Consider the following 22,522-nt stretch of genomic DNA (forward strand, 5'->3'; position numbering starts at 1 on the left):
GAGGGGTGGGGCTTACAGAATCCCAACACTGGGTGCTGACAGGGTGGGAGTGAAGACAAGAGCTGCGTGCCTCCCAAAAAGGGACAACTACTAGAGAGAGGCCAGAAGGGCCATTTCGCATCTCTTAAGTACCTACCTGTCTGCAGTGACCTCTGACCCAGAACCTTCAGCACTGAATGTTGGGGTTCTGTAAACCCCACGCCACAGTTACCTCCACCCCAGTTACCTGACACCATAAAAGGGGCTGCTTGCTCCCTCCTCTCTCTCCCTTTTGCTCTCTTGCTCTTGCTCTACCCTTGTCCCCCCCCCCCCCCAGCCCTGCCACATGCTCATGGCCAGCCTCTGTTTCTCTATTTCTCTTCTCTCCTCTTCTTTCTCTCTCTCTGCCTCTACTACCCCCTTAATTTCCCTCCTCTTCCCCTGAATAAATTCTATTCTGTACTATACCATCATGTGACTGGTCCCTCAGGGGGAAGGGATTCCCAACATGGTTCCTCAAAGGCATCCACCTTGCCCCCATGCCTCGCCACACCTCCATGGAGCATAACCCCTCCCCCCACTCTCTTTATCTTTTACTTAACACCGAAGCCCTCTGATTCTGCTACTAGAGCATCCTGATGAGGCAGGAACATGAAGCCTGGCCAGGACACAACCTATTTTGGGTCCCGAACATGTGTATAGCCGAGATTGAGACCGAGTGGAGGGGAGATCTGAGATGGAGGCCCCGGAGGTGACTAAGGACATTGTTGGTCACTAGCAGAATGGTACAGGGGCTGGCACTGAGTAGGCCGGTCATGGTGCGTGACTGCTGGCTGAGTATGGTCCCTTGGTGGGCTACTGGGCTATGAGGCATATGAAGGAGGAAACACCCCACCGTACCCAGAACTTAAGACTATGCAGGCCGAGCCTTGCCTGTTTCTTCCCACCTCAGATCTGCCCAGGTCTGGATGGGTAGCAGTGTGCATTGAGGACGATGGAAAGAGGTGGCTTAGGTGACAGGGCTGTGACTTGGGCCTTTGCTTGTCAAGTGGGCAGGTCATCTTGTACCTGTGTCTCTAGATCCTCTCTGTAAACAGCTTGGTCCCTGTCCCTTTGAGAAAAGCATTAGGGCTCATGCGGCTGGCTTAAGGTAGTGACCTTGAGCTGTAGCCTGAGTGTTGGTAGTGGGAGGAGTCTCAGCCGCCACAGAGGTGACATCCCCAGCCTATCCCAGGCTTATGAGCAAGACTGCCCTGGCAACAGCCCTCTGGCTGACATCCAGGTTGGTGGCCATCTTTTCAGCTCAGACCCTCTGTCACTATAACACTTCCAAGCTGGATCCTGGGTAAGACCATCTGGTACTCATTCATTTGTCCCCTTGTTCATTCATTCATTCATTCCCTCTCTCATTCATTTATCCCCCTCATTCATTCCATCTCTCACTCATCTCCTTCCTCACCAATTCCTTCCCTCATTTAATTATTCTTTTATTTATCCATTCCTTCTGCACTCTCTTATTAGTCCCCTGCACGACCCCCATTCATTCTTTCCTTTCTATGTTGGCGTTGGCCTTGCCCCACACAGCTCCCTGTAGGGAAGGGGGCCAAGCAGGTGTTATGGGAGTTTTTCCAGCCTTCTCTGGGAAGGGTCTGGGAGGAGTCTTGGTAGAGGGGATGGAGTAGCTTTGTTTTGGGGCCGCAGAGTGGGTGGAGGGCCAGAGCACTCAAGGTCCTTGAAGGCAGGACTTTGAGCCCAGTGCGGAGCCTGTGCTAAGGGTTAAGAGGAGAACAGGACATATATCCCCAAGCATCTTGGGATGCTGATGAGGGCAGACAGCACATGGGGCTTTCCACGCTCCCTACACCCTGTCACTGAGGGGACACTGAGAACCTGCCAGACAAAGGCGGGCAGCTGGGGCCTGGGCCAGGCCTCAGGACAGATGGGGCCTCCGTCTGGGAGCAGAGAGCGGAAACTGCCTGAGGCTTGGCAGCTGCTGCTGGCGTGGTAGAGGTTCGGCCTGGGAGCCAAGTGGAGGTGGGTAAGGCTGAGGGACAGATCCTGGAGCTCACAGGGCTGTCTGTCCTTGAGGCTACACTGGACAGCCACAAGGCAGGGGACCAATAGACTTGTGTCCAGCCCCTGGGACCTCCTTTAGCTCTGTACCTTGTTGTTAGGGCAGCTAGCAGGGCTCCCGAGGGGGCATCTAGATGTGAACTGCACCTATACCATTCAGTGAGTCTTTGAGAGTTGGTGGCCTACAGACACAGAGAGGCCTGGCTAGGTCCCGCTTACCTGAGGGCTCCACAGCAGGGGTTTGTCCATCTGCCACCATGGGGCTTCTCCTGGGTACTGGGTACCCAAAATGGGAGCACTGAGATGTGGTAAGGATGCATGGCATGTTATTTAGAGATTCTGAATTTGAGTCTAGGCTCTGCCGTGCAACCCAAATTCCTCCCTTCCTCCGAGCCTCGATTGTACGCATTTCTGCCTTTATCACACAGTTGTGTTGAGAGGACACTCAACATGCCCGAAAGTGCAGATGTCTCCCTTACCCGTGGCTTTACGCCCTATGCTCAACCAACCTCAGCGTGACAATACTAAGTGGAAAATTCCAGAAATAAGCAGTTCATCAAGTTCAAATTGTGCGTCTTTCTGAATGGTGTGGTTAAATCCTGAGCTGTCACGCTCAGTTCTGCCTGGAAGCACGGGTTGGGGGGGGGTGGGTGGGGCTCATGCTGTGTGTGCATGCAAGTCACTTAGGAACATCTCTGTTACCAGATGGGCTGTCAGTGTGTCGCAGGGCTGGTGACCTTTGCTATGCTTATTAGAAGGCCCAGCATCGGGAGCAGAGATGCAGACAAGGTGCCAGGTATAAGACATGGAAGGACCACTAGGTCCCCTGTGGTTGCAGGGCATTGTGGGAGTCATATAGTCACTCTGGGTCAGTCTGCCTGAGGTTCTGGACACTCTCCAGGGGTCACAGGAGGAGAGTGGAGGCTGCTGTAATTCAGAGCTACAGCCATCACCTAGTTTAGGACTTCAAACAAACAAACAAAACAGGTTTCCAGTAGTCCAGGCTGGCCTCAGGCTTGCTGTGAGCCAAGGATAACCTTGAACTCCTGAGCTTCCTGCTTCTACTTCCAAAGCGCAGGAGTCGGGGGAGTCTACAGATGTGTGCCACCATGCTGGGTTATTTCAGGATGTTTTTATTAGCTGTTTTGTTTTGGGTTTTAAGATAGGGTTTCTCTGTGCAGCCCTGGCTGTTCTAGAACTTACTCCATAAACCAGGCTGTGCTGAACTCACAGAGATCCACCTGCCTCTGCCTCCCAAGTTCTGGATTAAAGGCGTGCACCACCACAACCTTCTGAACTTTTTTTTTTTAATCATTCTGAAAGGAGCACCTGTGCCAATGTCATTGTCCCCTGTGTTCCCAGCATGCCCAGTGCTTGCTGTCAGCAGTCTGGACACTTCCTTGGTGGGGGGCACACAGTGTGAGGCCCGAGGGCCTGATTTTGCCCCTTAGCACAATACTTGAGAGATTTACTCGCTGGGTATTGTCCGCCATCTTTGTAGCTTTCTCCGATGAGTGATATTCTTCTATGGGGAATGGCTCCTGCTCTATGTACGCTCGCAGCGGGTGATGCACGCTAAGAGCAAGGGTTCCATGAACACTGACACGGTGACATGGTAACTGTTCATCTGGTATCAGAGATGTTCCTAGTGACTTGTGTACACACAGCAGGGGCCCTGTGTATCCAGTCATCGCTTTTGCATCTTCTGGACAGCCCTGCTTTTCTGTTTCTTATTGCATTTAATTAATTAATTTATTTTTGCTTATGTTGGGGCATGTGGCGGTCAGAGGGCAATGTGTGTGAGTCTGTTCTTGACTTCTTCCATGTGAGCTCCGGGGATCGAACCCAGGTCTTCAGCCTTGGCAGCAAGTGCCTTTATGAGCTCTTTTTGTGTTTCAAAAATAAAAGACAACAGGACTGCTGGGTCAGATAGACATCCTGTTTCACATTCTGAGGAACTGCTCTTTGAAAGTGGCCCTGCTGTTTTGATGTACCACAGGAGGGGTCTGAGTTTGCTTCTCCTAGCCTCCTAAGTGGGCTGTTCTCTGGCTTCTGAGCGTAGTGGTCCTGCCTGGCTCGGGTGTCCTATGGCATGGCACAGTGGACAAGGCACAAAGCTCAGGGTGATGATGGACAAGAGCTTGCTGAAGGAGCCAGACGGTCTGGGGACCTGGGACTTGAGAGTATGGGGAGAGAGTGGAGGAATCGCCCATGGGCCACCTGCTGTGCTCAGGATCCTGTGCTTCTAAGGTCTGTTTGAGCTGTGTCAGGGTCTGCAGATGGAAGGCTGAGGCTCGGGTGGACAGCTCGCTGAGGAGGGAGGCTCTTCCTGGCTCCCCTGTGTCAGATTCCCCTGATCCTTTGAGGTCGATGTTGTTATTAAGCATACATAAACAAAGCAAAAGAAACTGCAGTTCAGAGAGGTCAGCTTTCTGCCTAGCGTTGCACAGCTGCAGAAAGCCCGTGCTAGGATTTGGCCCCTACTCGGTCTAGCTTGAGTCCCTGTTCCTTTTGGATGATCTATGTGGCTTCCAGGAACCAGGATGAATGTGGCTGGGGACACGTGTGTTGGTTCCTAGGCAGGCTCTGAGCGCTCTGCCAGTCAGACCTCCCTCAGTGTCTTATGTAAATCCTTCTGTATGTATCAGTTTCTACCTGGACATGGGATGGTGGCTCCTGAGGCCTCCAATGCTCAGAGCATTCATGCCCTGAATGAAGCGGCTCTCCTTCTGTGGGACGACGAACTGGGGAAGGGGACCATGGTGAGCACTCCTTGTTGGGAGCATTAACTGTTCTTCACAGTGATGGATGGAACGACACAGATGTTCTCCTAAAAAATGCCCAGAGGATGCTTCATACTACAGCTTGGGTCTGTGTGCACTCTTGGAGGCCCAGGGGCTCAAGTCCTGTTGGGACACACTGGTAGTCAGAAGTCTTAGTGTCTTTATGTGTAAGTGAGAAGCCCCTGGGACCCAACATGGTCAAACACTCTAGCAAAGCCCACTGAGGCCTGGGGACAGGAGCTGGGGTATCACGTAGGAGGATGACTAGGCAGAGGGTGGAGGAGTCAAGGCCCCATGGGTGTTTCTCCTTTGCAAGACTCAGGGCCGGGAATCAGCCCTGTGTCAGGGTGGTCTTAGGGTGATCTGCAAGAGCAGGTGGCGGGAGAGTGGGAGTTGCCTCCGCCTGGGCTGAGGACTTCCCTAGTTTACCAGTGCTGGCCATTTTCATCCCAACACTAGACACAGAATGTGTGCCGTGGAGCCGCTGCCTGTACCTCATGCCTGCCTGGACCGGTAGCTGGTGGGTGCCTGTTTGTAGGACTATCATGATGAGGGTGTCGGCTAGAGTGGAGGAGGGGGCAGCCAGGCCCACCAGGCCCAACTGCTTTTTTGGGGGGGTGTCCACAAAGGAGGAGGGCTGAGGAGGTCATTAGCCACCGGGGGCGGGGCTTCATAGGAAGCATGCACAGGCTCAAGAATGGACAACGTTTAAAGCCTGTGCCAAGTGTTGGGAAACCACAGACTGGCCCAGATAGCCGGCTGGCCGCTCCGAGATGTTAACATGGGGTTGTCACTTCTGTAGCAGGCTCTGTTAGGCTGGCTCGACTCCATGTATTTTTAATAGTCTTCCTTTGGAACTTGATGGTGAGGGTATTAACTGCCAACAGTCCTAGGCCCAGCCTCCATTATGATGCCCCGGAGAGGTCATACCGCCTTTGTTTTGGGAAGGGCAGACCGACAGAGTTGGGGTCCGGCCAGGGCCATTCAGGCACTGAGGGACAGAAGTACCCGGCAGCTACTTTAGCAGTCCAGTTGTCCCTCCCCTGGAAGTCAGTGGACAACTTTTCCCTTATTCTGGAATATTCTTTCAAAACAACTTTAAAAAAAATCTTCTGGGACGCATTGAGGCCTTTTAGGGACCTTATTAGGCAGCACGATGTGAGAAAATGAGTTTACTGACGGTTGCATACTATTCCATGTGCACTAACTTATTTAGCAGTCTCCTATTGTTGGGAAAGGGTCCAGTTTCCCTTCTTATTCAGAGCACTGCCCCGGGGCTCCTGCTCTTGTGGCCCCAATTCAAGAAGGCTGGCAAGGTTCAGCTTAGAGGAATCATTGATGTGTTTATAAAAAGATAAAGAAAAGGTATGTCCTGGGTTTCGGCACCAATGTTAGGAAAAAGATAAAGAGAATAGGGGAGATATGTTCTATGGGGGTGTGGTGAGGTATGGGGGCAAAGGGGATGCCTCTGGCGGACCCATGTTGAGGCATCCCTTCCCCCTGTATAGTATAGAATAGAGTTTATTCAGGGCATGGGGAGGGGAGTTAAGAGGGACGTAGGGGCAGAGAGAGAGAGAGAGAGAGAGAGAGAGAGAGAGAGAGAGAGAGAGAGAGAGAGAAGAGAAGAGAAGAGAAGAGAAGAGAAGAGAAGAGAAGAGGAGAGGAGAGGAGAAGAGGAGTAGAGAAGCAGAGGCCGGCCATGGGCATGTGGGGGGGGGGGATGGAGAGGGGAGGGACAAAGGAGAACAAGGGAGAGCAAGAGCAAGAGACTGAGGGGCAAGCAGCCTCTTTTATAGTGCCAGGTAACTGTGGGGCGGAGCATACCTTTCTGTTGCCAGGTAACTGAGGTGGCGTTTACAGAATCCTAACAGTCCGGACCTGGGCTTCATAGCCTGAGGTTTCTCTTACACTTTACTGAGAGGGAGGAGGAGGAAGAGTCCTATTTGCCAGTGGGGAGGAGCTCACATGACCTGTGCACTGCTGGTGTTCACGGTTGATATCGGTACCACTATACGGGTAGAGATTTGGGGGGCACCAGCAAGCTGGGGAAGGTGATAGAGGGAGGTTTTGCTGACACCCCCGCCCAACCCCCATACCCCTCGGCACACAGAAGGGGAGGGGTGCAGCCGCCATCTTGATTTCCTTTGCAGAGAAGTTGGCTGGCTGGGATGTGCTAGGTGGGGGTGAGGGGTGGGGAGTGGGGTTGGGGGATAGGTGGGTTTTGGGGGTTGGGTGGGAGCTGGGGGCGCAGAAGGGGATGGGATGGGGAAGGGTAGTGGGGGTGCATTTTCTGAACTCAGTGCTGCTCTGTGGGGATGGGGTGGGGTGGAGGGGAAGCTGGGGAGTAAGACTGGGAAGGGGTAGGACTGAGGTTATCCATACTGTCATTGTCACCCTGGCCATCCTTCTGCCCAGAGCCTGGCCACAACCCACATTCCTGCGGAGAGTCTCTGAGTCTCCCAGGTGGAGCTGCTGAGCATGAGAGGCACTGAGTTTTCACAGGGCTGAGGGCCTTCTGGGAAGGAGCCCACAGGGACCCTGGGGCTAACCTGGACTGCTCCCCTCCCCTCCTGTCCATCTCTGCATCTGTTGGGAGAGGGACTCTAACACACTGATTTCTCAGGCCTAGTTTAGACTTAAAATTGAGCTCCGATGTGGGAATGCACGCTGTGGGAGCATCAGCCAAAGACGAGCCAGGACCAACAGTCCGGCTGGCAGCCCTCACGCCTTACGTACAGCCTTGCTGGGTTCTCACAACAGCTCTATGGGGCATAAATTATTATTGTCACTATTTAGCCAAATATAGGCTCAGAGAGGTTATATAACTTGCCCAGAGACACCCAGCAAATAAATAGAGCTTGACTTGAACCCAAGACTTTCTGAGCCTAATGCTGGGCTCTCGGCCCAGCTCTCATTGTCTCTGGTCACCAGGACAGTGGAGCCCTAATCTGGCTAATTGGGGGAAGGAAGCTGGGGCAGAATTAATTACACTTGATTTTGTTCTAGCTTTGGCAGCCTGATTAGCGGGGTGCTGGGCTCCTGGCCCCGGGCGGCTGACCTAATTTATGTGTCTGAATGCTTCTGCACCTTACTCACCCTGTCCTTCATCTTCCAGCCTCTCTTTAGTCCTCTGTGTGGCTTTGGTAATGTTATTCAACCTCTCTGGGCATCAACGGTCTACTCTGTATCTGTCTCCTTCACAAGTGGCTTCACTTCTGTAACTGTGGAGAGATTAACATAACTGGTAATCAATCGCTACTCACCCTACTTGCACCCCCTCCCCGTCTCTGCTTTGCACAGCCCTGGCTACTCCTCCCAGCAGCTCAAGATTCCCGCTCTTACCATCTGGTTTCGCAGATGAGGAACTGAGGGACCAGACTCTGCACTACCCTGTCTCTCTCGAAGGGCAAGGAGGTGGAGAGGGTCCCTTGGGACTTTGTCAGTGACTTTGAAAGGGTTCTGAGTAAGGGATGTGTCTCAGAGCTAGCGGTCAGTGGCTGCTGTGGGCTCTGGGGACATGTCTGATTTGAGGCCTCATCTAGCTTGGTCTGGGGCAGGGAATCTGGGGAGATGGGGTGGCCTGCAGGAGGAAGCCTTCTGCCCAGGCACTGGGAAGCCCAGCAACTCCCACTGTTGCCATGACACTGGGGAGAGAGGCCTGTGGATGGACAGGTGGCTGGATAAGGGAGCTTGCTTACCATAGGGCCAGGACCCCACATGCCTGGACAGGGGTCTGGGTGTCTTTGAGGGCTGAGGCTGTGGTTAGGTTGCAGATGAATGGGATAAGGAGGGGCGGAACATTGTAGCCGATCATGAGCACATGGGTTTGTGCTGTTTCTGGGGTGTTGCATTTCTGTGAGTCTGCAGGGACCTACTCCAGGAGTCAGGGGCCCATGTAATGTGGGGGGAAGGTATGTCTGCGAAGCAAATTCAGTCGCTGAGGCCAAGCTTCGTGAGCAGGTGGGGCTGCAAGCACAGTGCTGGGGTGGGTGTCAGACTGGGCAAACACTTCTGGGCAAACGGGGCTGGCCACACGTGTACAAACCCTGGCTGAACATGGGGTTGGGTGGCCTGGAGCACTCTGAGAGGACTTGGGATAAGGTGGTGCTCATGCCTTGGCTGTTTGCCGGCCTTGTTGTCTGGCTCTATAGACTGAAGATAACAATCCTCTCACCCAGGGACGGATGATGACGATGATGTCGATGACGACCTGCTCTTCAGGTCCCCAATGGCAGGAAGAAAGATGTCCTACTGGCTGTTTGACTTGAGTTGGCCATGGGAGAAAACACATCAGGGGTATTTTTTCCTCTCATGGTGTGTGCTAGACCAGGGGGTGATGCTGGGACATGTGACTGTGAAGGGACCTGATTCAAGTCGTGATGTGTGTGTTTGAATGGAGTAGGCAATGGAACAAGTGTGCCACGTGGCCTAGGGAACATGTACTTACACATGGTAGACCCATCGGTCCATGGTGGTGAGCCTTGGCACATGTGGTCCTGAGTCTGCTGAGGTTTGTGTGGAGCACTTACAGGGGTGAGTCATTCATTCATTCATTCATTCATCCCTAAGGTATGTGCACAGCTTGGACGAGACTGAACTGGCACACGCCACTGACGAGCTCTACTGGGCATGTCTGTCAATGCCGCTTTTAACTGTGTCCATTGGGGAGTGTGAGTGTGTGTGTGTGTGTGTGTGTGTGTGTGTGTGTGTGTGTGCGCGCGAAAAAGTGTATGTATGGGTATGTATGTTCATATATGTATGTGTGTGTGTCTGCTGAAGGGTGTGTGTCCATTGGTGTGTGTGTGTGTGTATGTGTGTGTTGTGTATGTGTGTTGTGTGTGTGTGCTGGGGTTTGTATACATGTGTGTTTATGTATGTGTATACTTGAGTGTGTGTGTGTGTGTTGTGTGTGTGTGCTGGGGTTTGTATACATGTGTGTTTATGTATGTGTATACTTGAGTGTGTGTGTGTGTGTGTGTGTGTGTGTGTGTGTGTGTATGGGGAATGTGTGTGTCACAGGGGTGTGCTGGGGTTGTGTAGTCTGTGTGTGTGCATATTAGCCTGTATCTCCTCTCAGTCACTTGCTGGGGCATGAGTGTCCGAAGGCTGCTCAGTCACAGGGGTTTTAGACTGCTTTAGTGGAGAGCCTCAGGGAGGGTCAGACAGAGAGGCCAGCAGGGTCCAGAGCACTAGAACTCTATTCTTTAAGGGAGTGACAAAGACAGTTGTGTTCATCAAGTGTGAAGTCAGGCAAATGCAGATGCCATTCAGGGGTGAGATGCTGTTTTTGCCCCCTGCCTTAGGGTGACTGGGCTATGGGCTACACCCCTGGCCTGTCCAAGCATCTCATTCTGGAGGAATGATGTCTGGTGGAGGCATGGTGGGGGAAATCATGCCTCCTAAGGTTGCCTCTTCCCAGCAGCCTCTGATGAGTGAGACTAAATTGAGATGTGAGATTTCCCACCCCCCAAAATGTTCTCACCTCCCCTTCTCCCCAGCCCTGCTTGCTCTGGCCTTCCCCCTCTCCATCCATCCTGTCCTCTGATCCTTCCCCATTTCCCTCTCCCACACTCTCCAGCTCTGTGGGGAGCTGCAGCTTCTGGTCCTTAGCATGGAGAATATGGTTGCCATGGCAACTGTTGTCATGTCAATGGCTACCGAGCCAGGATGAATAGTATCTAGGTGAGTGCTACCTGAATGGAGGCTGATGGGTTCATGAGAGGCTATATGCTCCTTTCTGAGTTCAGAGCTGCATGGAACACCCCCCACCCCAGTTCTCTCACACGCCCCCAAAGGCATGCCTGTCTGCTGCCTTCAATGGCTGTCTCTGGGCGAGTGTGTGTTGGTGCATGTCTGTGTCTCTGGCTGTGTCCATTGCAGCGTCCCTGTAACTTTGGAGCTGTCTCTGGGTTTATGCAAGCCCCTTTTAGCCACTGAGGAGCCTTGAGAAGCCCCCATTTTGGCTCCCATGTTTACTCTTATTTTGGGTCTGTAGAATGACAGATCAAGTAGGACATTCCTTCCTAGCCTACTTCAAAGGAAAGAAAGATAGATCCCTGTTTAGCCCCCATCATGCTGTGTGACATCAGGTTACTGGCTGGACAACAAGAGGGGCAGGTGCTCAAAGGTCCCATAGGATTCTAGACGTAACTCTTGCAGCCCAGGACCTAGGAAGTGTGGGCTGGGCAGAGATGGGAGATGCTGGGGGATGATGGGCTTGCTCTGAGCTCCTGGGATGTCTGCAAAGGAGGAAGACCCAATGATTAGTCACGGGGGCAATTACACTAATTGTTCCATCCCGTGACTCACTGGTATAAAGTAAATACTGATTAATTCATTACTTCCAGACGTGTGTGTGTGTGTGTGTGTGTGTGTGTGTGTGTGTGTGTGTGTGTATGAGGGGTATCTCCTGGCTCCCTGCCCTGGCTGCCTTGGCTGGGGCTCTGGAACAGGTGCTGGGGGCTGGGGGCAGGAAGCCAGGACTAAGAGCCTCTCTTTGGCTCTGCACAAATTCTAGAAGGGTCTGTTAGTGACAGGGGTGTGAGATGCTGGGTGTAAATCTAGTGCTGCACCAATCTAGTTCCTCCCCTGCTCACACACCTTCCATGGCTCCCACTGCCAGCTGAGGCAGATGCCTAGGCACTACCCAAGAAACCTGTCCACTGGCCAGGCACTGGGACCTCTGTGACCAGCCTGGCAACTTTGTACTCACACCTCTAGCCATTCCAGGTCTTAACTCCAAATCTGCCATCCTAAGCTTCCTCAGTGACAGGAGCCTTGCTAGACAGGGTAGCCACCATCATGGGACATCTCATCAATAGATGGTGAATGGGAATAGCCCCTTAACATTTGTACTTCAAAGCAAACTGTTCATGAGCTTCAGGCTCATGAGCTTGGGAACACTGGATGCCTTCCGAAAGAAGTCACACTGGAGGTGACTTGGGAAGAATGTGGCAGGGGGAGAGACCAGGGGCTGTGGAGGGTGCTGGGTAAACCTGTAGGATAAGCAAGGCCAGCCCAAGAGAGGTGGTTACATTGACCAACCCCAGGGTGTATTAAGTTTCCCTCCCCAGGGTGCCTTTCTCTTTGGGTTTTGGTTGTAAGACATAAACGCCCCAGGCTTCAAATCCTAATATCGGGAGCTCCCCCTCAAAGCTCTGGGGCTGGGGATCGCAGTCAGGGTAAGTCAGGCAGCAAGTCACGGTCATTTAGCAGTCTTTGGGAATCTACATTCCAGCCTCTGGAGTTCTTAGTGCTGCCTCCAACTGTGGGCTTCTCAGGAGGGCTACAGTTAGAGCCTAAAACATCAGCTCCAGGCTTCCCAGGTTCTGACCGGGAAGGGTTCTTAGGCCTGGGGAGCTAGACGCTTGGAGAAGCAATGGAAACAGAAGTGCTATGGGGCTTGTGCTGATGCTGGGCGTTCATATACTATATGGGGTAGGCCCAGGAAGAGCCTGGGCTGGCTCAGCATGGGCACTCCTCCTCTCCCTTCCCTCCTTATCTTGGTATTTCTCTCCTGGATCCTCAGCCTCCCCAGCACCCATATCTGTCTTATAGAACTAGCTCTCTGCCTTTGCCAGTTTTTGGCGTTATTTGGATCCCAACATTTCACTGCTAGCCCTCTGGACACTGGAGCCTCAGTTTCCTCATCTGTGAGTTGGGCTGGTAGTTGCCGCCGCCTAAAGTCACTTACCTTGAGGCCCCGATGGGATGCTGTCTGTGGGCACTGTTTACGCAGAGGTGACGCTGGACCTGTGTTGAATCTGCAATGTACCAGGGTAATCTCGAGATAGTGAGGGAGCCTTTTGTTTGTTTGTTTATCAAACGTACAAACAGAATGAACAACCTGTCTAGTGTGCAAGCGACTTGTCTTGGTTTCAAACTCAGCACTGCATGCTCTGAGCCCATTCTCCTGCACAGGGGTTCTCTTGGCTGGGGCTGGGGGGTTGGCAGCTGGTGGTCCCTAGTGGCAGTTGGCAGGTAAGGGAGAGCTCTTCTACCATGGCCTTGGGTAGGTGGGAAGTAGCCATCCGCCAATGCGGATACAGTTCTCTGTAGCACACACGGGCCACCCTGCCCATTAATGTACCTGCTGTCTCTTGGGCCTGTTTGGGCCAGTACCTTGGGTGCCCATCCCTGAGCATGTCTGCACCCTTCTAGGCTCAACGCTGGCGCAATGAGAACTTCGAGAGGCCGGTGGACCTTGAGGGCTCGGGGGACGACGACTCGTTCCCTGATGATGAACTGGATGACCTGTACTCCGGGTCAGGCTCTGGCTGTAAGTAATCCCAGGTCTCCCTGCCCACCTTTAGTATCTAGAACCAGCCCAGAGGCCTTTACGGTCACTTGAGTGAGTCCTGCCACTGTATGGAGATCAAGACCTCAAGAAGGAGGAGGGCAGAGCAGCCTTCTGGTAGGGAGAAGGCTAGGGAAGCCTTCAGAGCCCCAGGACTCTTGTCCCTGTGTCCAGCCCCATGGCTCCTGTCCCATGGCTTGTTGAATAAACATAGCCACTCCATGTTCCCTGCTCGGCACCTATTATATTTGGAGGGCCATGGGAAGTCCTCATCAGGAATGACCTTTTTGTTCCCGTCTGGACCCTTTGGGTCCATCAACAGTGGGCAAACTCATGTTGAGGTAGGGCTACAGTGGGCCTCTGGATTTGGATTGGGTTGCTGGCTCTGTCTTTAGTCAACGGTGGGTCAGGCAGGGTGGCAGTGGATGCAGCAGCTCTGTCAGAGCCCTGTGGCCAGGCAGCTGAGTGGCTTCTAACCCCTTGCAACTCCCATATTCCTATCTGCTGAGGAGTTAACTTTCCTGCCATAGGCTCTGGGAGGTGGGGACAGGAAGTCACTGGTGACTGAGAGAGCTATGGAGATGGACCCAGCCAGGGGATGGCTGCTCCAGACTCACGCTACTTCCTGAACTGGCTGGCTTTTCTCTGCCTCTAGTCTCCCTCCAGTGTCTGCTTTAAGCCTCTTCCTTAGGAACCCGGTGCCCTCCTCTAAAATGTCACCCTGACTTGTCATCGCCTTTCCTTACATCTCCTAACTCCCTCCTCTCTTCCCCTCCAAGTCCCTCATCTTATCCCTCCCGGAGCTGTCCCCTGTCCCCGTGGCCTGGGAAGTGCTCTGCAAGAAGCACTTCCCCTCTGTGATCTGCTCATGTCTGGGGGGTGGAGTGGTTCAGGGTCTCTGCTGCCATTGGTTTGTGCTGGGCATGTCCTCGGGTCTGACCTTTCCCACGAGGCCAGGCCTCGCTCTGCTGTAACTCTGAATGGATTCCAGGCAGAGGCTTTGGTCAGCAGTTGCTAGGCCTCAGGTTGGCAGAGTCAGGGTAGGCTGCCCCCGAAGTCGTGACCCCCTCAAGGATTTTGACTAGGTGCTGGCTAGCATCTGCTCAAACCTCTGCCTTTCTGTCTTGTTTTCCTGGGGAAATTGCTTTGAGAAGTGGGGTGTCCTGCTGGGAAGGCAACGCCTGCCTGGGGGTCTGGCAGTGAGGAACACCCACTCCCCAGGGCTCTCCTTTCCCCACCCCCCCAGACTTCGAGCAGGAGTCCGGCCTTGAGACAGCCATGCGGTTCATCCCTGACATGGCCCTGGCTGCGCCTACCACACCCGCCATGCTACCCACGACAGTTATCCAGCCCGTGGATACCCCGTTTGAGGAACTCCTTTCTGAGCACCCCAGCCCTGAACCAGTTACCAGTCCCCCGCTGGTGACAGAGGTGACAGGGGTCGTAGAAGAGCCCAGCCAGAGAGCCACCACCATCTCTGCCACTACCACATCTACCACTGCGGCCACCACCACGGGGGCCCCAACTATGGCCACAGCACCTGCTACAGCAGCCACCACTGCCCCTAGCACTCCTGAGGTGCCCCCTGCCACGGCCACCACTGCTGACGTAAGGACCACCGGCATACAGGGGCTGCTGCCCCTTCCCCTGACCACGGCTGCCACAGCCAAGGTCACTACCCCAGCAGTACCCTCACCGCCCACTACTGTGGCTACCTTGGACACAGAGGCCCCGACACCTAGGCTGGTCAACACAGCTACCTCGCGGCCACGAGCCCTTCCTCGGCCAGTTACCACCCAGGAGCCTGATGTTGCTGAGAGGAGTACCCTGCCATTGGGGACCACCGCTCCTGGACCCACGGAGGTGGCTCAGGTGAGGGGTTAGTGTGGGCAGAGGTGAGTTGGGCAGGGACCAGGAGGTGCCAGGAGTGAGCTAGGCAAGGTGGGCCTGGTGGGTGTGGAGCCTCTGGATGGGGTTGGGTGAAGTCAGAGAGCCAGCCAGGGTAACTGAGTAATGATTGCTATTGAGCCTATTAACACCAATTAGGTGGATCTGTGGGGTGGAGTTGGGGAACATCACGTATGCCTGGCTGGGAGTTCATGTCCAGAACAGCATTAAAAGATTGTCCGCCAACCCGGTGTGGTGGCGCACAATTTTAATCTCAGCACTCTGGAAGCAGAGGCGGGCAGATCTCTGTGACAGCCTGGGCTACAGAGTGAGTTCCAGGATGGCCAGAGGTAGACCCTATCTCAGAAAACAAAGAGGAGAATAAGCAAGAAGCTGCCCATGTGGATTTAAGATGCTGTCCTTTTCTTCCTTAGTCTTAGGACATGAGCTGGGGGTTGGTGAGTTCTATGTCTTCATTTCTTTATCTGGGAGGGGAAAACCGGAGATTACACACACCAGTAATCCTAGCACCGAGGAAGCTGAGGCAGGAGGATTGCTGCAAGTTCAGGTCAGCCTGGGCTACACAGTAAGACCGTTTCAAAGAGCGATTACAGAGCCAGGCAGAGACAGAGAGACAGGGAGAGAGGCCTGTCATGGTCTGCACATGGCCTTGACCATTTAGTTCTTAGAGTTCGTCCATAAACCAGCTGCTTGGCTGTTGTCATTGTCATTGTCACGACCTGAGGATGACTGAGTGGGTGCTGTGGGAAGCACCTGGTGGCAGCCAGTGTAGGGCACTATCTCTGAATACTTCTCCAGCCCCGCCCCCTTTGTCATGCTGACTGATCACCTCTTTTTACTGGTGAGGCTATGGTTCGAGGTTCCTCTGGTAGTAGTTGAATCAGGATTCAAATTCTGGCTGGCTGGGGCCTCTCTTAAGTTGGGCTCCTAAGGCTAGAAATCTCCTGAGGCTAGGGGACTTCTGAAGCTGGGGGCCCCTGAGGCTAGCCACTGTCCAGGGCCAGGGTAGGGCATAGGGATTGAAGGAAAGAGCATGAGAAGGGTGGGGGGACTCCAGGAGGCCACAAATGTACCCAGCAAACCCAGGGTGGTGGCACAGGCCTGTGACCCCAGCACCTGGGAGGTGGAGGCAGGAGGATTAGAAGTTTAAAGCTGTCCTCCCCTATGTAACCAGTTCTAGGTAAGCCTGGGCTACATGAGACCTCGGCTGGAAGAAAAAAGAAAAACTGTTTTCTAGCACCAGGCCGGAAGGGGACACATTGACTATGGAGACCTGCAGAGCAGCCTGTCTCCACCCTTGACTTCGGAGCCCTGCAGACCCTCTCAGGCCCCAACCAGTCCCATAAGACACAGGCCCTTCCCTCAGAGAGGGAGCCTTCCAGGAAGGGCGTGGCCCGGAAGCAGAAGCAGGTGTAGGTTTAGGGCCTGGTCTTGGCCTACTCAGGCTCACCCTCATGAAATTGCTGTGTGTGCCACCCCTCAGCTGCCCTCCCTCTGCAGTGGGGAGCTGTACCCTGCTGGTCACTGGATGCTTTGGGGATACCAGCTCATGCTCAAAGGTTTGCTCATGGGCTGGCCCCCAGGTGAAGGGAACTACTTATGCCGCATATGTGAGAACAGAGCCAGGCCTAGCCAGGCCTAGCAAGCCCCAAACTCCTGTTCCTGAACAGGAATCGACCAAGGATTGTTCTAAGGCAGCTGGAGAGGAAGTCTTGGGGACAGGATGGGGACAGGATGGGGACAGCAGCACACGGTTCAGTAATTAGAAGTGCAGACTGGAGTCAGAGAGATCTAGGTTTCTGTTCTGCTTCCACCATATATTAGCTGTGTGTCCTCAAGAAAGTCACAAAACCTCTCTGGGCTTCTTTACCACTCTGTAAACTGGGGCTACCAATCCTTTCTTTGAGTACCTAACGGTCATACTACCGTTTCTGCAGACCCCAACTCCAGAGTTCCTTCTGACCACCGTCCAGGATGAGCCAGAGGTGCCAGTAAGTGGGGGGCCCAGCGGGGACTTTGAGCTACAAGAAGAGACCACACAGCCGGACACGGCCAATGAAGTGGTGGCTGTGGAGGGAGCCCCAGTCAAGCCGTCACCTCCACTGGGGACACTGCCCAAGGGTGCCCGTCCAGGCCCTGGCCTCCACGACAATGCTATTGACTCTGGCAGCTCAGCCGCTCAGCTCCCTCAGAAGAGTATACTGGAGAGGAAGGAGGTGCTCGTAGGTGAGGCCAGGCTCCAGGCCTGGGGCAAGGCAGGGTGTGGGGTTCCTGTGAGGCAGGAAGGAAGAGCAGAGGCTTGACTGCTGAGCCTCTCCTCCTGTCTTCACTCTGAGTTCTTTTCTCTCTAGGACTCTCTTTATTCCTCTGACCCCTCTAAGACTGACTTAGGAACTTTGCTCTTTGAAGTCACCCCAGTTGGCCCTGTGGAACCTTGTTTTTTTGCCCTAGGTGCTAATCTCTGACCCATCTTTTGGTTGCCTTGACCTTTAACCTAGCCTTGACCTAAGACCTTGAAGGCTTTACCCTGGTAGGACTTTCCATCCGACTGGCTCCCCTATCAAGGTTTCCATCTCCTCAGGAGACCGCGGGTGGTAGTCTGGCGGTGTGGGGGAGGGGCCTCCCCTTCCTAATAGTTTAGGATGGTGGGTGTCTGACTTGTGACACTGACAGGATCATCTGCTGTCATAGGGATGCAGAGTCATTGTAGAGCCATTAGGAAGGAGTTGGAACCGTAGGTGGTACCGGTCCTCCCCTGTATTCTGCCTCTGACTCCAGGTCCAGGAGAATCCCTAGCCTGCCAGCACCCGAACCCTTTAAGCTGCCTCTGGGCCTTGACCCCTGTGTCTCTCTCAACAGCTGTGATCGTGGGTGGCGTGGTGGGCGCCCTCTTCGCTGCCTTCCTGGTCACGCTGCTCATCTACCGAATGAAGAAGAAGGATGAAGGCAGCTACACCTTGGAAGAGCCCAAGCAGGCCAGCGTCACATACCAGAAGCCTGACAAGCAGGAGGAGTTCTATGCTTAGCAGAGCCACAGTGCTTCCTGCAGCCTCGACTCCGCCTTGCCCAGACCCTGGCCCCAACAACAGCCCAAGCCCGGGCCTGGGACGGAGCCTGGTCCTGCTTCCTTCTGCTCAGGCTGCTAGCATAACACAGACTGCCCTAAGGAGCAGAGATGCCACCATCTGCCCCAGACTGTGCCCTATGACCCCTTCTCTAGTCCCATTCCCTCCAGCCTGGGGCTTCAGGATCTTGTGTCCCATGGACAAGGGGAAGGAAGCCTTGGGTTGCTGGTTGAAACATGGGCAGAGTCAGGGTTAAGATGGCCCACAGTGCTTGCTGATGTCCTCTTGCTACAGAGGCCACCATGCTGGTTTCTAGAACCAACATATGGTACATCTAGCCCTCCAATTCAAAATCATCTAGATGCCGCAGCCTCGAGCTGCTGTCCCAAGACCTCTCTCGACAGGAGGGTGTCCTTTGTCACCAGCCTGAGCTCATTATGGGGTCACCACTCCCTCTCTCCTGCCTAATGCACATGTCCCCAGGCTGCACCTCTTTCTGCACTGCCTCCCAGGGAATGGGCTCCCTCAGTGCACAGGGCAGCCAGCGGTAAGGGAGGCTACTGTAGCGTCCCTCCTGAGAGGGGACACCCTATCACCTCCCAACCACTGATACAATCCTATAATGCGTTCACACAGGAGACAAAACCATACCCAGTCCTGACCACCCAGCCAGCGAGACATCACACGCACACACACACACGCACCACCTTCACGCCGTGCTCAGACATCCTGACTCTTCTACCATGTGAACCACTGTCATCGTCACCAGTGGCGACCACACCACCTCCCTCCCACTCTCTCTCTTTACACACATTGGTCCTGCATCTGGCTCCTCTAACCATCCAGGTCACTGAGGAAGGCAGGACCGAGTTGTAGGCATCAGCCCATATTGGGTCCCCCTGAGTCACCCTATCCCACTTGGTCCCCACCATGACACCTATACCAGCCACACTGATGCTGATCCCAGCTGATGTCAGTCACAACCCCACACAGATGCAGGCTCTCCCTTCCCACTGTGGCTCACAGAGAAGTTTGGGGCTAGCCTCTACCACAGCCAAATCCGAAGGAAGAAGGGAGCTAGAGTCTCCCAGGACCAAGGAGCTGTGTGGGTTGTCCCTGGTCTCCATGTATTTCCTTTCTGCTCTGAGCCAGGAGCTGTCTCTGCCTCCCAGGACACGTGTCTCCAAAGTGCCTGTGAGGGTGGGCTCCGCCCAGGCCCTCTGTGTCCCCTGCCCTGCCCTTGCCTGGTGAGGCCAACCTCAGGCCTACCCACCCTGGGTCCTCTTTGTGGACACAACTGACCAGGCAACTTGGCAGTTCTGGCTACAACTGGATGGACCCATAGCCCAGCAGGCTCATTCCAATGCTGTAGGCCCTGAGAGTCATTGATGGGGACAAGAATGTTACAGGCCTCAAGTCTACCATTCTGACTCTGTTTTCCTTAGAAGTGGGACTCTTTCAGAGGTTTTAAAATGTGGGAATCATTCTCTTTGTGAAAGGGGTGTGCCCCCAGAGCTCTCAGCACCAAAGGGACACAGCTCAGGTAGTGATTAGCTGGCACCCCCCCCCCCACTATCTCTCAGATGGCAGATTCAGTCAGGTGACCACATGGTTTCTTTCTGTTTCACTTTAAAGATTCCCTGACAGCAGAGTTGGGCAGAATGAAGACCCACATCTGGGCAATGGGGCAGGATCTAGGCAATTGGCACGGCTTTTTGGAGTGGAGGGTGTCCCCCGCCGGGCTCGGTTCTGTCTTCCAGACCCCTATGACTCCCTTGATGGGGCTTTAGAGGTTTGTAAGGAAGCCAGTTGGCCGGGACTTTAAGGAGGGGAAGGAATGAGAGGTGTCCTAGGGCCATGAGGCATGGAGGAGGGATTTTGGCCAAGATCTTCCCTGCAGCACAGGGGGCTGAGTAGGAAGTAGAGGAGAACCAGTGTCCCAGACCCTCCCACTACTCCCTGGTAAGCTGCGGTCTTGGGGACTAGAGCTTTGGAGAGAAAGGCACAGGAGCTGGGGGAGGCAGCCTCCAGGTGCTCATCCCAAGGGGAGACCGGCCGGGACCAGGGCAAAAGGCTCCAGCTTCTGTGTTGTGGGGCTAGAACTCACTTCTCACATCTCCGGGTGGCTCTGGCCCTGGGGCTGTGGGTTTGGCTTCCTAGACCAACACTTTTTCTGTGACAACGTTTGAGAAGAGGCTGTGGGTCTTAAGTATGGGGTCCAGGTCCTAAGACCAATGCGTACTTTTTATGCCCATGACATTTTGACCTGAAGCTTAATGGTGTGAGCAGCCCAGTTCTACTGGACTAGCCTGGTGAGGCCAGGACAATTTAAGAGAACTCAGTTCCAAGGGTGAACTGAACTCTTCCTTGTGCAATGTGGGTGCGGGGTTCCCATCCTGCCCCAGAAATAGAGCGGTACATGCTGAGCCTGCTCAGAGGAGTCCAGAGACAGCTCGGTGCTGCTGGAAGGTATTCAGGATGCCGGCATGCCTGGAAACATAGTGCGTTCTGGATCAGAGGAGTTGATATGTTCTGGACCTCTCTGGGTCCTGGTTTCCCTAGAGAGTAAGACATGCTAGGGCCAGAGAGCTGAAGAGCTTGGCGTCCTCTCTCTTGGGGGTCAGACTAGGGACTCTCTGTGTGCCAGGTTGATTCCCTTTGAGGCATGTGGGTGACAGCCAGGACCTACAGCAAGAGCTCAGGATGCTGGGGCCAGACCCCCTCGGGCTTGGCTTAGCTACCCATCAGGCCTCCGGCTGGGGCTCATGCCACAGAGCAGAGCCAACACTGCTTTCAGGGCAGGGGTGGCTGCCTGGGCTGTCCTGGATTTCTCCTAGGATGTGCCTCCCCAGCCTTGGTGTCTGTAAATAGAAGCCCACACTGTACAGATCTACAGAGAGACCCACACTGGACCCTGGAGTCACCATCTGAGGGGCTGATGGCCTGGCTTCCTCCAGGTGCCCTCTGGGTGCTTGGCTATGCCTGGCCCCAGCGTGGTGAATGCATGTAAATACTTTTCGTAGACAGTGTGGCTCCAGAGAGCCCCCTAAGACAGTGTCCCCCCTCTACTGGTTCATCCTTTCTCCTGTACAGAGCCCTCCCAGCCCCTGGGCCACCAGGAACTGGGGTTTCCTCCCTTCCCCAGGCTTTTCCTACCCGTTCTCTCCCTATAACCTGTTTATTAACCAACCCTGTCCTGAGTTCATGGCCAAAACGTAAATAAGAAAAAGAGGAAGGGTCAGATGGATAAAGATAAAGATACCAAGGCCTGGTCCATCCTAGCATGGGCGCTAGCTTACCCCTGGCTTGGGAAGGACAGGGCTTGCTTTGTTTTGTTTTCTGTTTGTTTTGTTTTTGTTTTGTTTTGTTTTTTAACATTTCCCTGTGCTGTGCCCATTTATAAGAGGAAATAAAATTAATCTGAAAGATGCTGTGTGGTGGCCCACGTGTGACATGAGTAGGGGATTGACTTGGGAGGGACAGCTCACACTCACCTTGTTTCCCAGCCACTGTCCCTCTGGGAAGATGGAGAATGACCCAGGGCTATAGGACAGCATCCACATGGGAACCATGAAGCAAACATTGTGGTTGGCTGAACAAGGGGAAGTGTTGTATGTGATTGTGTGAGGTTGGGTGGGGGTGGGGAGGTTGCCGTTCATCCCCTGCGGGGAGGCTCCAGCTTCAGGCCGCAAAGAGAATCTGCCTAAAGGATGTGAGAAATGGAACCATGCATGAGGGAAGATGGCGCCTTAGGGCCTATGTTCATTCTTGTTGGTTTGTTTTTTGTTTTTGGAGATGGGTCTGTCTGTGTAGTGTTGGCTGTCTTGAAACTCACTCTGTAGACCAGGCCGTCTTCGAACTCAGAGAGATCCCCCTGTCTCTGCCTCCTGAGTGCTGGGGTTAAAGGTGTGTGCCACCAGCACCCAGCTGTTCCTCTCATTCTTGTGTTCCGGTGGTGGCATTTCCCAACCTTGGGTTCTGGTCTTGGGCGCTCCTAGTCTGTTTCCCTAGCCACAAAGTGTCCCCTGCGGAGAGGGAAAGGGCTCCGTGAGGAACTCAGTCCGATGTTTCCCACTGCTAACTTGCTCTTGGTGTTTTTGAAGATGGTGTAGAGACAAGAGCAGGACTCTGTGGCCCAGATCACAAGGTGCAGGTAGGGCAAGGCTTCTCCTAGCCTCTCTGGGCACCAGAGCCAGGGAGCCTACGTAGCCAGGCCACTCAGTGCCTGTCCCCAGGTTCTTCCCATTCAACGAAAGCTGCCGTGTGCCTCATCATAGTTTGGAGTATCACAATCACAGTCTGTCCTCCTGTAAGGGGAACTTCCTCAGGCTCATGAGGATTCCCTCAGAAAATGGGGCGCCATTTCTGGTAGGCTGGATCCTAAAGCCTGGGAACCTAGTGATGATCTGGCTCCTCCC

At 54.0% G+C, this 22,522-nt stretch overlaps 1 protein-coding gene across 1 annotated transcript in view; it reads left to right on the forward strand.

Annotated features, from left to right (window-relative positions):
- Window positions 1-21,524, forward strand: part of SDC3 (syndecan 3) — a 32,717-nt gene extending 11,193 nt beyond the window's left edge. The window contains exons 2-5 of the mRNA XM_080920750.1: window positions 12,996-13,113; window positions 14,378-15,003; window positions 16,977-17,265; window positions 17,899-21,524. Of these exons, the coding sequence (XP_080776876.1) occupies window positions 12,996-13,113; window positions 14,378-15,003; window positions 16,977-17,265; window positions 17,899-18,065 (1,200 nt within the window). The 3' untranslated portion in view covers window positions 18,066-21,524. The remainder of the gene's footprint in view (window positions 1-12,995; window positions 13,114-14,377; window positions 15,004-16,976; window positions 17,266-17,898) is intronic.
- The last annotated feature ends 998 nt before the right edge of the window (window positions 21,525-22,522 follow it).

This window comes from Micromys minutus (assembly GCF_963924665.1).
Source record: "Micromys minutus genome assembly, chromosome: 9".
In the NCBI taxonomy this organism is placed as follows: Eukaryota; Metazoa; Chordata; class Mammalia; order Rodentia; family Muridae; genus Micromys; species Micromys minutus.